The following is a 17,761-nucleotide window of genomic DNA, read 5'->3' as shown; positions in this document are numbered from 1 at the left end:
TTATATTTTTTTTTTTTTTTTGAACTGAGAAACGTTTATATTATTTAAAGGGTAAAAATTCTTTAGGTCAGAAAACACGATTAGTACCAATCAAGATGCATTGATGCAAAACATGACCTTATTGCTCCTGACGCAGAGGATGCTTGAAGTATATGATTTGAGAGTTTTTTTCTTGTTAGGTAGTGTTATTAGAACCAGTATACTTGCTTCCTCATCCTGAGATGAGATCTACAACTCTTGAAAACCGTTACCTCTCTCGTGAACACTTAATACTGAAAAAACATAAACCATATGGTATCCAGCCTTACTCAACTCAGTTTCAAATTGCTTTTATTTGGGTCCAAATTCAATGTGAAGCGGGTAAAGAGTTTACCATATAAGAACGAAGTTGAAGAGAGCATGAGGAATTGATCCCGAGGGATATAAAAAACATCCCTCTCTTTGTTATAAAAAAAATCAAGAATGAGAGGACCTTTCCTCTTGTTTTTTTTTGGTGTAACCTTTCCTCTTGTTCTTTGTTCTTTACAGCTTAAGATTTTTAGTAATGTGCTAGAAGCAGAACAAAAGGGAAAGCATGTAGCAAGGTAAAACTTGCTAAGGTGTTACTTGTATTTTCTAGAGAACTATATTAGAGTATATACATATATAAGCTTGTTTAGTCTTCGTTATATGTCAGTTGTATTTGACAAAAGTTCATCTTAAGTTTTACAAGGGTTCCTAAACAGTTAAATAAGACATCAGCTACTTACAAATTAAAATGACACTGGCCCGGAGAAAAATAAAATATAAGAAGACAGAGTTATACTCTTTGCATTTTCTTAATTTATAATTATTATTTACTAAATTTCAAATTTAGTTATTACACTGAAAATATCAAACTCCACAGGAGTTTCCTCCAGGACCACCATAATTTAAATAGAAACCGTATCGATTACGTCGGAATATAAATCTCTTACCAATTGTTAGCCCATAGCATTTGGGACTATCTAGAACCACTTCTGTAGGAACATAATTCATTTTATGTTGCTCATAACTGGAATCCAAAACTTCGATATTTGTCAAAAGTGCTGAATTCTCGGGGTGATTAACATTCGGAAATTGACCATTACCCATCTCAGGGCTTGAACCAGAACGTGAAGCCTGAACCACACCACCAGCTCCAACCATATTTGCACCATTGTCTAAAAGGTTAAATAGCTCTTTTGGCCAATATCCAAGATCGACGCCAGGTTCACCTAATCCCAGTGCTTCTGTAAGCCACCAGTTTCCAGTATTTTTGTCCTTTTCGCGTATAATTAATAGACACAAAAATAATTTTGATTTAAAAGACTCGCAGTAAAAAAAATGTGTTAAACAAATTATTTGGAAGGGGAAATTTACATAGTTAAAAGGTTTTAGTCATAAATATCAATCACTAATTTGATTCTATAAATTTCATGATTCATAAATCCTTCACTACTAAGTGGGAATGACATATGGGAAATAAATATATAAACTAAGAAAAATACCTGATGGATGGAGTAATGCAACCAGACAGTCTCGCCTGCCCGAAAACCAATGGGTTTAAATATGGGAACCTTCTGTGATACTTGAACAAACCCTGAGCATGCCATATTGTAACATCCTTTTCCATCTTTACCCTATCGAAATCATATTTATATTTACATGTTATTTTATTTAAATATACAACAAGTAAAGTATATTGTCTACACAACTGATAATATATATCACATCCACACCTTCCAAAATCCATATGTCCAAGTACGTCCGTCACCAAACAAGCTTGGATTTACCTGTAAAAGAAATGCAATATTTTAGGACTATCCAGACCATCAAACAGATTAAAGGAAAAAATAAAATATAATGTAAACCTACCATCCAACCCGCTGAGATAAAATTAACCTCATTATTCGATCCACTGCCTATATATATTTGACTATACGAGGCTTGATCTTTTGCGATGTCTACTGATACTACTTCAAACGAAGCTTCTACACCACGATATGGACCATTGTGTGACCTTACTCCAGAAATCTACCAAAAGTGAATGTTTATAGTGATCATTGTGTGACATGTATATATATATATATATATGTTAATATTTGAAATATACATATAAGAGAATATGAGGTGTAAGTTATTAGGAGGAAAATGAATTGTTTACGTGTGTTCCGGGACTATCAGCTGTTAGCGGATGGAAATGCTTATCGGCCAAAACTTGAGCGTTGGTGACGAATTCTTTAGTATTTCTCAATACAGGAATGGTTTCATCTGGACATGGTATTTTCTGTTTTTGTACTTTGTTTATGCCAATTTGACTTTTTAATTTAGTCCTTGAAACTGATGGTTTCATCTTTCAAAAAAAGGGTGCAAATATAGTCAAGTTAAAATCACATTTAATATAAAAAAATGTATGTAGGAAACCAATTTTTATGACCGTGCACCTGGATTGTATGGTTTTTGAGCAAGGGATGATCAAGTCCTGATTGCATAAAAATATCTATACAATCGTACGTTACATTTTCACCTATCTGCAAATGAAAAAGGATGTTGATCTCGGTACATGATATAAGAAAATGATGACTTAATTAAATAGATCAAAATAAGGGAAACATATACGTGTCTAAAGTTTTTGTGTTAAAGCTGACCTTGAAGGATATGAGAGGCACGACACTTTGATTGGAATGAACTAAGGCTCCTAAGAATAAAAGAGGTAAGAGATTCATAATAAGAGCCATCCTAATTCTTTTTTACACTTTTTGTTTTTGTTGTGTTTTCAAGAAGAATGCTCTGTTATGTATATATATATATTATGATGTCAAAGAATAGCAAACTTTGATTGTATTGTTTTTGGTAATACTTAAACCAAAGGGAAACATATTTTTGTTGTTTTCTTTTAGTGTGAAAGACAATTTTGTTCTGTAGTATTCTACCAAAAAAAAGGAAAGACAATGAATATAAAGATATTTCTTTTATAATTGGTATAATTTACTATAAAATAAAAATGGTGTTAAGTATAAAATCTAAGAAATTGTAATAAACTACTTATACCAGAATAAAATCTAAGAACTTGTAAAAAATGTGTTTGACCAAAATAAATGGTAGTCAATGAAATATTTGTTGCTGCATGTCATTAAGCAATAACTAGATCATAGTCGAACAAAATACTCCATATGTTTCATAATAAGTATCATTTTAACTTCTTTTTTTTCTTGTTACAAAAAAATATCATTTTACAATTACAATGAAAAATAATATTTACTTTCAGCTGAAAATTAATTAAAACCTACATATATATCCGTCACTTTCTTAATCTGTATGAAAAATGTCAAAGTGATATTTATTTAGAAACAGAGGAAGTATCTAGAATTGTTGGGGATCCGATATTTGATTCAGTCTGACCCAATAAAAGAAAACAATCTTTGGAGGAACATGATCCGGCACGTCATGTCCCCCAAAAGATGACATCTTACATGAAATAGACCAAGAGATCGATCACTCAACAAAAAAAAAATCTAGCATAAAACGAAAGGAGAAGTGATACCTTACGAGAGAAGACCTCGGCGAAGGGTGAAGTGACTGAAATGGGAGAAGGTAATACGATGAATGCAATGAGAGTGTGGTTGGTACTTGGTACGAGAGTGATTGAAATGGGAGGAGGTAATACGATAAATGCAGTGATATGAGTGGTTTGGTGAATAGGTGATTGTATGCTAGGCTATGTACGTATATTGTTTAAATACGCTATTCATGGATACGCATTAAGAAATGAGCAGTACCTACTAGAATTAATGAATGGTTAATGACAATATCACTAACACAATTATGAGTAATTACAACCACTGCCACTTATATTAATTTACCAATATATTTATTATAAATTAAATTAAATGATTAAAAATTAGAATAAACAAAAGATTTAAATCCGTTTTTTATTCCTATTCTGTTTGCTTATTTGTGCACTATCTTTTTCTTATGTTTATGAGTCCATATAAATCGAAACACTGATAATGTAGTTTTAGACTTGTCTTCGGAAAGAAAAATGTTAGACTAATTTCATAAAAGAGATTGACGAAGCTGTTCCAGATATCAGAAAATATATGATGAAATTTAATTAACACAAACAATGTCAAAAGAAAAAAAAACACAAACCGGAAGAATCGGACCAAAACTGTTATCAGTATTCTGTGATCTATATTATTACAAGGGAATCAGTCTTAAAAAATCTACTTATAAAAGATTGTTAGACCCTTTTACTAGACAATTAATATTTTGGTCTTATCTTAAATTTATATTAACAATATATTACTTTAACAGTGATTTAATTAATTTAATAGGTGATATAACTAGATTTCCTAAATTTTCTAAAATTTACCTTAAATAAAATATTTTAAATTTTTTTGACATGAATCAAAGCCATCTGTGATACTTATATATTTGCCGATCATAACTACAATATAACCTAAAAGATAATTAGCTATATATTAATTAATAATAAATAATACTCATTTCTTTAATGTAAACAAAACATTGTGAGATTCACGAGTGGACTATCATTATTTAAACACATGACATATAGACTATGCAATCAAAAAATATTTATTTATGGTTTTAACAATTTATGGTTCACGACTTCAATTAGTTTTGACTGGTAAAGCTAAAATTACACATATCAGACCTACTGAATACACAAGTTTAACAATATTGATTTTTATATTTGTATATAGTACATGGAGTTTATATTAAAATGATTTACAGTTATATATTTATCAACCTTAGAGTAGTGTCCCTAAATGTGTATATATGTGGAAAGATAATCCTAAACTCTAAATCCTGAAAATAATAAATACATATACTGGTGTATAAAATATATGGTCAATGAAATTTTGTCTACCATAATATATTTACAAAATGGTTCAACTAATTTCTCTTAATAAAATGGTTCAAAAAATATAGGTTCGTTAATACTTCACATCCACGCAAGGTGCAAAACCGCTATAACAAAAATGTTTTCATCTGTTCAACAGTATAGATATTCTTAATACTGAAAAATGTGAATCACTCAAAAATGTGAATAAAATGTGAACTATTAATACTGAAAAAACTGAATCACTCAAATATTCTTATAAGAGATATCTAAATTTATCTGAATTATCCGATATTTCATCCAAAAATAAAATATGACTTTTACCTGAATTATTTAAGATTATCTTTAAAGCGAGAACCAAACCAGAACCGAATTGAACTCAAGATTTTAACAGTTTTTAAAATTGGTACCTAAAACAAACTAAAAAACAAAACAACTAAACTGAAATCAAACTCAAACTTATAAATAACTAAACAGTTCCTATATTTCTTGAATAAAAAAATCAAAAATCAAAAAATTGAATCGAAACCGAACTAAAACCCTAAAAAGAACTGAATCGAAACCGAACACGTAGCTTTAAACATATTAGTGAACTAACAAACAATAAGTTTATCAATAAAAAATATCTCGCGCTTTTAAAGCGTGGGTCAAAATCTAGTTTTGTATTATTACTGTATTATGAGTAGACCTCGAGCAGAAAAAAAGAATTTGTTTTGGGGATGAGATTCACAACGGCTCTGATCCTAGTCTCCCTTTCGTATATGTCAAAATCAACTCACTAGCGGCTCTGATCCTAGTCTCCCTTTCGTATATGTCAAAATCAACTCACTAGTTGATTATTTCTCTGGTGATTCATACTTTATCTTTTCGCTAACGGTTTCGTTTGTAACACAGATCAAATGAATTTGAACTTGTGTTTCTTGTTGTGCAATGGCTTGCTCAGAGAGATCTTTGTAGGTGGATTTTGTTGGTGTTTCATAACTTCCATGTTTTGTACGAGTATGCATGCCTCACCATCCCAATATTAATTTATGTTGCTATAACGAACCAAATTCTCATTTGTTTAACATCTCCCCAGTTTGCTTTGGGTTTTCTCACTCGATCACATGACTTTTTGAAAAAGAGAAGCGTTAGTTACGTTGTTAGTACTAAGCTTACAAAACGATGATCATGATAAGAACGACCTGTGAGTACACTAGAATAATAACAATACAAGTCTTTTTTTTTTTGGCACGTTGATATCGCTTCAGCGTTAACGTGCCAAATTTTACGTATACGTATGGGAACCCGTTTTTCGGCATTGCTACGTCAACTTCTTCCACTTTTTAATTAGAAGATATAAAAATGCAATAGAAATGGATTCGTACTGTTTAAGACTTAAGTGATTTAATTCGTAAGTGGCGTTAACTTGTTTACATGATTTTTATATACAAAAGTGTTGGATAGTCAACTAGGACTGCTAGTCGGTAGAGACACTGATTTTTCGTTGTCAATCGAAACGTTTGGTTCATGTGAACATGTATTAGAGTATATATATATATATAAGTTGGTTCAGATGGTTTACTCTTAGTTATATATCGGTTGGATTTGACAAAAGTTCCTCTTAAGTTTTTTTTAGGGTTCCTAACAGTTAAATAAGACATCAACCATTTGCAAATTAAAATGCCACTAACCTGGAGAAAAATAATTATAAAGAAGACAGAATTATAACTCTTTGCAATTTCTTAATATATTATTAATATTTATTAGATTTCAAAATTACACTTGAAAATATCAAATTCCACAAGAGTTTCCTCCTAGACCACCATAATTAAAATAGAAACCAAGTAGATCTCGGAATATAGATTGCTTACCAATTGTTAGCCCATAGCATTTGGGACTATCTAGAAGCACTTCAGTAGGAAAATAATTCATTTTACGCTGCACATAATTGGAATCCAAAACTTCGATATTTGTGAAAATTGCTGAATCATTAGGGTGATTAACATTCGGAAATTGACCATTACCCATCTCAGGGCTTGAACCAGAACGTGAAGCCTGAACCACACCACCAGCTCCAACCATAATTGCACCATTGTCTAAAAGATTAAATAGCTCTTTTGGCCAATATCCAATATCGATGTTGGGTTCACCCAGTTCTGTAATCCACCAGTTTCCTGTATTTTTGTCCTTTTCACATATAATTAATAAACAAATAAGTATTTGTTAATTTATATGACTCGCAGTAAAAAATGTGCTAAACAAATTATTTGAAAGGAGGAAATTTATGGACTATTTAAAAAGTTATAGTTATATATACATCAACCACTAATTTGATTGTATAAATTTCATGATTCATAAATCCTTAACTCCTTAGTGGGAATGACATATGTGAAATAAATATATAAAATTAAGAAAAATACCTGATGGATGGAGTAATGCAGCCAGAGAAACTGGCCAGTCGGAACATCAATGGGTTGAACTATAGGAACCGTCTGCGATACTTGAACAAACCCTGAACATGCCGTGTTGTAACATCCTTTTCCATCTTTACCCTACAAAATCATATTTATATTTACATATTATTTTATTTAGATATTCAACAAGTGTAGTATATTGTCTACACAACTGAAGAAACCAAGAATATATATCACACGCACACCTTCCAAAATCCATATGTCCAAGTACGTCCGTCACCAAAAAAGCTTGGATTTATCTGTAAAAGATTTGCAATATTTTAGGAGTATCCATACCATCAAACGAATTAAAGAAATAAAACAGTAAAATGTAAACCTACCATCCAACCCGCTGAAATAAAATTGACCTCATTATTCGATCCATTGCCTATATATATTTGACTATATGAGGCTTGATCTTTTGCGATGTCTAGTTCAAACATTTTAAACCAAGCTTCTACACCATGATATGGACCATTCAATGACCTTACTCCAGCAAGCTACCAAAAGTAAATGTTAGTCACCTTGTGTCCAATGTTACATATATATATACACTCCATACATTAATACTTAATATATAGATATAAGAAAATATGAGGTCTACGATATTAAGAGGAAATTGAATGTTTTACATGTGTTCCAGGACTATCAGGTGATAGAAAATGAACATGGTTCTCGGCCAAAACCTGAGTGTTGGTGGTGAATTCTTTTGTATTTCTCCATACAGGAATTGTTCCATCTGGACATGGTATTTTCTGTTTTTGTACTTTGTTTATGCCAATTTGACTTTTCAGTTCAGTCCTTGAAACTGATGGTTTCATCTTTCAAAAGGTGCAAATACAGTAAAGTTAAAAATCACATTTCATAAAAAATCTGTGTAGGACCAATTTTTAAAATCATGCACCTGAATCGTATGGTATTTGAGTAAGGGATGATCAAGTCCTGATTGCATATAAATATCTATACAATCATATGTTACATTTTCACCTATCTGTAAATGAAAAAGGATGTTGATCTCATTACATGATATAAGAAAAATGATGCTGACTTAATTAAATAGATTAAAATATGGGAAACATATATGTGTCCAAAGTTTTTGTTTTAAATCTGACCTTGAAGGATTTGAGAGGTACGGTACTTTGACCGGAATGAACTACGACTCCTGAAAATAAAATAGATAAGAGATTCATAACCAGAGCCATCCTAATTCCTTTTGACATTTTTGTTTTTGTTGTGTTGAGAATGCTCTGTTATATATATATATACACATATTAAGACGTCAAGGAATGAATAGCAAATTAATTTCAATTATTTTTTATTTGTTTGTTTTTGGTAATATGTATTCTAAATAAAGAATATAGGGATAAATGTTTGACTGGCATTATGTTACTATACATTATGAAACCTTTTTTGGTAAAATTATGAAACTTTATAAACTAAATGAGTATTAAATGAGGAATGGTTGACAAAAAAAAAGAAAAGAGGAATGAAAGTTCTTTGACCAGGAAAAGTTTGTTAGTCAATTACAAAATATAAAAAATGTAATAAATGAATATTAATTTGTTTTGAGGTTATGCTGATTAGTTTATGGCTAATAGGAGCGAAAGGTGATGCACAATCAACACTTTCATCTTTGTTCTACAATATAGTTTCCATTCAATTATTTGCATTTCTAAGTATGATATTATTCTTGAAGTGTTGAAGAATTGGCCAGAGAGAGGATTCTTAACACTGGAAAAACTTAATCCCTTACCCTTTTCTTGTGTTTGCAATACCATATTTTTCAGAAACTACAAGTGTAGTTGCTTTTGTTATTCATGAATAGGCGGAGTTTGGGAAAACGGTCAATTCCTACATCAACACAGCTTCGCGGTCCCGATCCGAACATACACTCATCACTTGTGCTAAAACATACTTCAACTTAATATATATTTGAATTTCATACTTCAACTCTTAAAAACGGATTTTTCATACATTGGCTAACATTGACATTAACTCTGTGAGTTGACCGTTAATTTGTTAAAGATGATGTGGCAATGACGTGGCTTTAAACGCAAATCTATATATATATATATATATATATATAAAATGTTTGCCTCCTTCCTGCTGCGCCACCTCAGCATCCAGGTCAAAAAGTCGAGTAACCTCAAACTGACACGTGTCCCACTCTTGATATCTCAATAAATATTTTTTTTGCACCAGTGTCAGCCTTTAATCGAATAGTCTTCTTCTTACCGACGAACGAAATCACTGAACGTTACAAAAGTAGAATCGTCGTAATTACAGTCCTCATTAACATCCCCCTTGATTCTTTAGGGTGAATCTCCAACTATAAATAAACGAGTTTCATTCGTTGAAATTCATCGGCGTATTCCTCTTAATTCTTACCATTTAAAAATTGTAGAGATGGAAATGGTAACTCCACTTTTCTCCTCGCTGAATTGAAAGCCGGCCTTTGTACCACCACCGTCGAGGTTTGGCTGTTGAGGTATTGGGAGGCCAGACGGTTCGTATCTGAAGCAGGCCCCATCACCTACGTCGCGTCTCATCACCGATTAACCTCCACCACCCCGCTACAAGTTCGGAGAAACCCTAACCACCGTGGATCTACAGAAGAGACACTGCAGAAGGCTTGGGTTACACGTCTCAGATCTGACCCCACCAATCTGATTCGTAAAGTTGGAGACTACAAACAACACCGGTGACCCGCTACACCTATGCCGCCTTATGAAAAGAATTTTTTTTTTTTGTTTTATCTGAATTGACATGAACGAAAAAGAAGAAGCATGACCTAGGGTATCGACCCTTCTCTTACCAACATATCAGAACTGAGCTTCTTGGCACCCAAACAAAAAATGATTAAGGAAGTGGGCTTTTTAAAAAAAATCACTATTGGATTCTTTAATTCTAGGATACTAGATGATTTTCCTGTGCTCATGCACGAGTACAAATATTTTTAAAGTAAATATACTATAATAATTGATTGCTATTTACTTTTAATTTTAAATTAAATTATAATTTGTATTTATCATTTATATTAATAATATTATATTACTTTAATTATACATATGATTTTATATATGTTATATCTAATCGGTTATAGTCAATTTAGTTATCATTTGGGTAAATATATTAAAATTAGGATTAATTTCTTATTTGCATTTAGTTTTTGTCTTAGATATTTAAATATATTTTATGAAGATAATGTATAACTTAATATATATTGTGCGCAGAATGAAATAAAAAAATAAACTAAAGTGTCTAATTCCAAATAACATAAATTAATATAAAGATAATATTTTGAAGCATATATATAAATTTTACAAAAGAGTTAAATTGTAACAGTTGGTTAATATTTTATTTTCATTTATGTTTTGAGTTATCCTATGATTTATATCTATAAAATAAACTAATATTTTTATAAAATTATATATTTTTATCGTAGTTAAATCTATGATTTTAGATATAAGTTAGATTAGTCGAGTCACTCATGTTGTGAGTATATTGAGTTACATATATTCTTTTAAATTCAAAATGAAGTATAATTATTTTTTATTATAATTAAGTCAAATGAAATCAATTTTATTTATCGTTTAAATACTCACGTACTTTCATAATATTTATCAAATTATATGTTGATGTTTTTTTTTAAGATTAGAAAATAACGCAATGCTCAATAGGAAGTTACATGCATAAGTAGCTGATACATTTTTGGAAACTCATGTACACATATCAATATTTACAATAATTAAAATATTTTATAAATTCTAAATAAATTTATGCCTATGATTTATCGAATTAAAACTGAAACTTATTTTAAATAATCTTAAAAATCTGAGTTCATATTTGCTTTGGTATTTTTTATTATGGTTATATTAAGTTCCACAAACATAAAAACATAAAATTTAAAACCAAATTTAATACTAAAAAAATAACTTTAATAATGATAAAATATAATATATCTACTTCATTAAACTATTGTGTAACTATTTGTTCAAACTATGTTTATTTTTAAATTTTTTGTTAGTTTGTTTAATATCTCTTAAAAATATGCAGTAAACAAAATTGTGATTGTATTTAGAAAATAATTGTTATATAAATAAATATAATTTATCGATATTTTTTCAGTGATTGAAAGATATTATAGTCAACTAAATATATGAAAATAAATAAAACACTTCAATAATACTAATTATAAACTATTATTAGTTAATTAAACATATATCAGTATGTTACTTAATTATTTTGTGTAATCATCTAAGAAAATAGAACTGTATTAGAGTATATATATATATATATATATATATATATATATATATATATATATATATATATATATTCCTCTTCAGTTTTACAAGCGTTCCTAACAGTTAAATAAGTCGTCAACCATTTACAAATTAAAATGCCACTAACCTGGAGAAAAATAATTATAAAGAAGACATAATTATAACTCTTTGCATTTTATTAATATATTATTAATATTTATTTAAATTCAAATTTCAATATTACACTTGAAAATATCAAACTCCACAAGAGTTTCCTCCCGGACCACCATAATTAAAATAGAAACCAAGTCGATTGGGTCGGAATATAAATGTCTTACCAATTGTTAGCCGATAGCATTTGGGACTATCTAGAACCACTTCTGTTGGAAAATAATTCATTTTATGCTGCACATAATTGGAATCCATAACTTCAACATTTGTGAAAATTCCTGAATCCCTGGGGTGATCAGCATTTGGAAATCGACCATTACCCATCTCAGGGCTTGAACCAGAACTTGAAGCCTGAACCACACCACCAGCTCCAACCATATTTGCACCATTGTCTAAAAGGTTAAATAGCTCTTTTGGCCAATATCCAATATCGATGTTGGGTTCACCTGACCCCAGTTCTGTAAGCCACCAGTTTCCTGTATTTTTGTCCTTTTCACATATAATTAATAATCAAATAAGTATTTGTTAATTTATATGACTTGCAGTAAAATGTATCAAACAAATATTTTGAAATGATGTAATTTATAGAATCAACCACTAATTTGATTATATAAATTCCATGATTCATAAATACTTCACTGGGAATGACATATGTGAAATAAATATATAAAATTAAGAAAATTACCTCATGGATGGAGTAATGCAACCAGAGAGACTGGCCAGCCGGAAAATCAATGGGTTGAACTATGGGAAACGTCTGCGAAACTTGAACAAACCCTGAACATGCTGTATTGTAACATCCTTTTCCATCTTTACCCTATAAAATTATATTTATATTTACATATTATTTGATTTAGAGATTCAACAAGTATAGTATATTTTCTACACAATTGAACGAAACCAAGAATATATATCACATGCACACCTTCCAAAATCCATATGTCCAAGTACGGCTGTCACCAAAAAAGCTTGGATTTATCTGTAAAAGATTTGCAATATTTTAGGAGTATCCACACCATCAAACAGATTAAAGAAAAAAAAAACAGTAAAATGTAAACCTACCATCCAACCCGCTGAAATAAAATTGACCTCGGTATTGGATCCACTGCCTATATATATTTGACCATATGAGGCTTGATCGTTTGCGATGTCTAGCTTAAACATTTTAAACCAAGCTTCTACCCCACGAAATGGACCATTCTGTGACCTTACTCCAGCAAGCTACCAAAAGTGAATGTTTATAGTCATCATTGTGTCCAATGTTACATATATATATACTCCATATATTAATACTTAATATATACATATAAGAAAATATGAGGTGTAAGTTTATTAAGAGGAAATTGAATGTTTTACATGTGTTCCAGGACTATCAGGTGATAGAGAATGAACATGGTTCTCCGCCAAAACTTGAGCGTTGGTGGTGCATTCTTTTTTATTTCTCCATACAGGAATTGTTCCATCTGGACATGGTATTTTCTGTTTTTGTACTTTGTTTATGCCAATTTGACTTTTTAATTCTGGTCTTGAAATTGATGGGTTCATCTTTGAAAAACGTGCAAATATAGTCAAGTTAAAAATCACATTTCATAAAAAACTCTATGTAGGACCAATTTTAAAATCATGCACCTGAATCCTATGGTATTTGAGTAAGGGATGATCAAGTCCTGGTTGCAGATGAATATCTATGCAATCATATGTTACATTTTCACCTATCTGCAAATGAAAGAAGATGTTGATCTCATTACATGATATAAGGAAAATGATGTTGACACATCAAACATACATGTGTCTTAAAGTTTTTGTTTTATAGCTGACCTTGAAGGATTTGAGAGGTACAGTACTTTGACCGGAATGAACTAAGACTCCTGAAAATAGAAGAGATAAGAGATTCATAACTAGAGCCATCCTAATTCCTTTTGACATTTTTGTTTTTGTTGTGTTTAGAAATGCTCTATTATATATATACATATTAAGATGTCAAGGAATGAATAGAAAATTATAATTATAATTAAGTTTAATTTGTTTGTTTTTGGTAATATGTATTCTAAATAAAGAAAATATGGATAGATGTTTGACTGGCACTATGTTACTATATATTATGAAACCTTTTTTGGTAAAATTATGAAACTTTATAAAGTAAATTAGTATTAAATAGGGAATGAAAGTTCTTTGACCAGGAAAATTTTGTTAGTCAATTATAAAATACAAGAAACTGTAATAAATCTCTTATATATTAAAAGAGAAGCATTATAACATTTGAGGTAACCATGTGTCATCAGCACAATGATTCTTAGAATCCTTCAAAAAATAAGTTGGTTTATCTAAATATATAATAAATTTTTCATCCTTTCCCTAAATAAAATTATGAAATTGTCTAATGTGGTTAAAATATATATGAAAAATAATGATTTTGAATAATAGAGATTTGATAAAAATTAGTGTATCCTCTATCATTTTTTAATTTGAAGTTATTATAATAAATTGAACAACCACATTACCATATAATAAAATTTTATATTATGTATATGTCATATTTTGAATTTTTAAAAATGACCATAAATAACTAAAACTGTTAAAAGCATCACATTGAAAATTTGTGATCCATGGTTTAAATTTTTTTTTATGACAAGATACAAATGATTACAAAATCATATAAGTTAGAAATCTCATTTAATAAATATTAAGATTAATAAATGTATATATATATATATTAATATCATTTAAATTAAACTACATACCAAAAAATACATAAATATTTTAATTTTGAAATTTACTTTGAACTACTTTTTTGATAAAAGCTTTGAACATATATTGATAACTTAATATTTAAATTTTAAACTTTCCATTGATTTTTTTTTTTAAAAAAAATTATAAGTTACTAAAATTATTAAACATTTCACAATGAAATTTTTCTTATCAATTTTTAGAGTTTTTGTTATAAAAAAATACAGATGATCAAAAACAATATGAGTAAAAAATTTATTTGATAGATATAAATATTAAAAATGTACCATATATTCATGTTAATATCATTTAAATTTAATTATTACCGTATAAAATCGAAAAAGTGTTTATTTAGATTAATAATATTTATTTATGTGTTACCAATTTTTTTATATACGCAATATTTACTAACTTTTTAATTAATCAATATATATCTATTATTTCATAATATGTAAAAAATATAATATATAAAAATAATTTATATCTATTGTTTATCTCATGCAAGGCGCAAATCTTAACTTAGCGAATATTAAATGGGAATGGTAGTGCATTTTTACGCTCCAGCATTTTCCTTACGGGTCTTCCGTCTCGTTATTTGCATTTCAAACATATCTTTGTTTGTTTTTTTTCCTTTTCTTAGCATTTTTATAAATTAATCACAAAATATAAAGAATCAAGGACCAACCGTCCTAATCGAATAAACCCAAAATATTTATAATATCCTACTCACTAATCTCCATAAAAGCACATAAATTCATCATAGATTGATTTATAATCAAAAAGTTAAAGAGGTATAAACAAGACAATCAAAAGATCTTCATTCTCTTGTTATAGATCTTTAAAACAAACTAAATAAATCTAGGAGCGGGAACGGACGGTATTTGGAGGTATTCGTAATCCAATCCGTTTCGTTCGAATAATCATATATCTAATATGGATCGATTGGTAGCCATCTAAATATTCGGTGTTCCGGATATCTGTTTTTTTAGATTTAAACCGGATATCTGATTCGATCTGTTCAAATAAAATAATAATTAAAAAGATAAATAAAAATTCAAAATAATATGAATAATAATTTTTTATTACATAAAAGATTATTTAATTTTAAAATTCTAAAAACAAATTTAATAAATAAAATATTATAAAATTTATATAAAATATAATATTTATATAAGTTATATATAAAATTCTTTAAATATATATAACTGATCAAATCGGATATTCGTTCCTAAATTTTTTAGTATTTGTGATTTGTTTCAATTTTACGGATATTGCATAATAATATTTGATTTGATTCGTAAGGTTAAGGTTACGAATATCCGAATTTTTCAGTTCGAAACAAATAACGAATCAAATCAAAATTGACGAATATTTTGTTCACCCCTAGATAAACCTGATAAACCTGAATCAGCCCATGATAAATCTGGGTAAAAGCTGTTTCTGTCCCCACCACAGCCTGATTCAGCCCACAGCTGCCGTAGTATGCGGTTCCATGCCTTGGGTGATTGTTAATTTGGAAAACAATCAAAACACCTACAAGGTAGAAACTTCAAAATAACTTTTATATGAAAATTATTTAAGAAATATCGTATGGAAAAACAAAATTTATATTCTTGATCGAATCAATATTTTTGACCCTTCAACAATTTTTTTAAATTTTTTTTTGTTAATTACATAATTTGTTTACTGATGAACTAATCCCATTTTAAAAATATTTTACGTCATAAGATCACTTATCGCATAAGAACCTACTGTTTGGTTAAAATGAAATTCTGTCTGCTCGATTTTATATCATGATTTAGCAATTTAAAAGTTAATTATGGTTATGAGAAGTTTACGTTCCCATATTTGTGTTGTTTTTTTTTTCATTTTGGTTATTGCTCGATATAATTATTGATTTTTGAGTTTATTCTCATTTCGTTATTTTTTTTCCCTGAGATTTAGAAAATATTTAAGATTTAAAATTATTAAAGAGATACATAATTAGGTTAAGATCCGCGCCTTGTGCAGAATAAATATTTTATTATGAAACATTTATTACTTATTTTATATTTTTCTGCATATTATGAAGTAATAAAATAATAATTATATATTAAATAACTAAGAAATCATTTACTATTATGTAATAAATTGGTCTTCGCATATAAATCAAACGACCGCTCTTGTTTATTCACCATTATTTTAGGGTAAATAAATCAAAACAATGAATCTTATATATCATATATGATATATAATTAAATTTAAATGATATTAACATAGATATATAGTGTACTTTTAATATGTATATTTATTAAATGAGGTTTTTACTCATATGATTTTATGATTTTTTTCCATATTTGTCTAACAAAATTTTACACCAACGGTTTTTTTTAATGTGGAATGTTTAGTGGTTTCAATAATTTATAATCATTTAAAAAAACAATGAAGATTTCAAAACTAAAATATTTACTTTTCAATATATGTTCAACGCATATATCAAAATATAAGTATGTATTTTCATACGATGTATAGTTTAATTTAATTGATATGAACTATATATAGATATATATATATTGACATAAACATCTATTAAAATAAAATTATTCATTCATATGATTTTATAATCATTGTATTTTATTATAGAAAAAAATTAAACCTTGATCACAAATTTTCTGTGAGACTTTAACAGTTTTAGTAATTTATACTCGTTTTGAAAAATTTTAAATACAACATATACAAAAAAATCTAAAATTTTATTATATGATTAATGTAATTTTTTAATTTATTTTAGTATTAAATAATAAAAAAAAATTGATAGAATGTATACAGATTGTTAGCAAATCTTTATTCTTTATAATCATTAATTGATATTTATATTTTAATCACATTGGATAATTTCGTAGGTTATATTTAAAGAAAATATATAATAATTTCAATTTGATAAATGAATAATTCATAATGGACATACTATATAATATAACATTCTCTAGCAATTTAATTTTGAAATAACAAAATTTTCAAGCCGCCACATAAGCAAAATTAGCATTCTAATTATGTGACAACTAAGCATGACACTTTTTTAATTAGTACAAATTACAAATTATAACTTTTTAAATGTTATTCAATTAATATATACGATACAAAAGAGTTGAGGGACATTGATCCTTGAGGTGACAGATTACCAACACCGGGACATTCTTCCACCAATATTTAATTTCATCATTATGAATTTTGCACCTCTATATTGTATATATTTTTCTTAATGATATAGTCTAATCTGAAATAAACCAATTATTCCTTTACAGTCGGTGTGACTA

The 17,761-nt window shown here is 28.5% G+C and overlaps 3 protein-coding genes across 3 annotated transcripts; all 3 read right to left on the bottom strand.

Annotated features, from left to right (window-relative positions):
- Nucleotides 1–813: 813 nt before the first annotated feature.
- LOC106378964 lies at nt 814–4,151 on the bottom strand. Its single transcript, XM_022709380.2, has 7 exons — nt 2,649–4,151; nt 2,445–2,531; nt 2,165–2,353; nt 1,876–2,034; nt 1,740–1,793; nt 1,509–1,640; nt 814–1,281 (listed from the first exon to the last, which is right to left on the bottom strand). Exons 1-7 carry the CDS (start codon nt 2,736–2,738, stop codon nt 874–876), a joined length of 1,119 nt encoding a protein of 372 aa, XP_022565101.2. The 5' UTR covers nt 2,739–4,151; the 3' UTR covers nt 814–873.
- A 2,427-nt stretch (nt 4,152–6,578) lies between these two features.
- BNAC02G48500D lies at nt 6,579–8,528 on the bottom strand. The gene is made up of 7 exons (XM_013866065.2): nt 8,415–8,528; nt 8,207–8,293; nt 7,935–8,123; nt 7,644–7,802; nt 7,509–7,562; nt 7,270–7,401; nt 6,579–7,036 (listed from the first exon to the last, which is right to left on the bottom strand). The coding sequence occupies exons 1-7, from the start codon at nt 8,520–8,522 to the stop codon at nt 6,641–6,643; spliced, it is 1,125 nt and encodes a 374-aa protein (XP_013721519.2). The 5' UTR covers nt 8,523–8,528; the 3' UTR covers nt 6,579–6,640.
- Nucleotides 8,529–11,743: 3,215 nt separating this feature from the next.
- On the bottom strand, nt 11,744–13,680 carry LOC106380297. The gene is made up of 7 exons (XM_013820078.3): nt 13,557–13,680; nt 13,368–13,454; nt 13,095–13,283; nt 12,801–12,959; nt 12,664–12,717; nt 12,424–12,555; nt 11,744–12,227 (listed from the first exon to the last, which is right to left on the bottom strand). Exons 1-7 carry the CDS (start codon nt 13,662–13,664, stop codon nt 11,823–11,825), a joined length of 1,134 nt encoding a protein of 377 aa, XP_013675532.1. The 5' UTR covers nt 13,665–13,680; the 3' UTR covers nt 11,744–11,822.
- Nucleotides 13,681–17,761: the final 4,081 nt, after the last annotated feature.

This window comes from Brassica napus, chromosome A2 (assembly GCF_020379485.1).
Source record: "Brassica napus cultivar Da-Ae chromosome A2, Da-Ae, whole genome shotgun sequence".
NCBI classification, from domain to species: Eukaryota; Viridiplantae; Streptophyta; class Magnoliopsida; order Brassicales; family Brassicaceae; genus Brassica; species Brassica napus.
The sequence above is the reverse complement of the archived record's forward strand: the minus strand, read 5'-3'. Positions and strand labels throughout refer to the sequence as shown.

Excerpts from the sequence above, each read along its gene's own strand:
- BNAC02G48500D (XM_013866065.2), bottom strand. The coding sequence starts at position 8,522 with ATGTCAAAAGGAATTAGGATGGCTCTGGTTATGAATCTCTTATCTATT. Across the intron at positions 8,294-8,414 it reads TACCTCTCAAATCCTTCAAG|ATAGGTGAAAATGTAACATA; the intron begins GTCAGATTTAAA and ends TTTCATTTACAG. Across the intron at positions 7,402-7,508 it reads GGACATATGGATTTTGGAAG|GGTAAAGATGGAAAAGGATG; the intron begins GTGTGCGTGTGA and ends ATGATTTTGTAG.
- LOC106380297 (XM_013820078.3), bottom strand. The coding sequence starts at position 13,664 with ATGTCAAAAGGAATTAGGATGGCTCTAGTTATGAATCTCTTATCTCTT. Across the intron at positions 12,556-12,663 it reads GGACATATGGATTTTGGAAG|GGTAAAGATGGAAAAGGATG; the intron begins GTGTGCATGTGA and ends ATAATTTTATAG. Across the intron at positions 12,228-12,423 it reads TGCATTACTCCATCCATGAG|GACAAAAATACAGGAAACTG; the intron begins GTAATTTTCTTA and ends ATATGTGAAAAG.
- LOC106378964 (XM_022709380.2), bottom strand. The coding sequence starts at position 2,738 with ATGGCTCTTATTATGAATCTCTTACCTCTTTTATTCTTAGGAGCCTTA. Across the intron at positions 2,354-2,444 it reads TCAAAAACCATACAATCCAG|ATGAAACCATCAGTTTCAAG; the intron begins GTGCACGGTCAT and ends TTTTTTTGAAAG. Across the intron at positions 1,794-1,875 it reads TTATCTCAGCGGGTTGGATG|GTAAATCCAAGCTTGTTTGG; the intron begins GTAGGTTTACAT and ends TTTCTTTTACAG.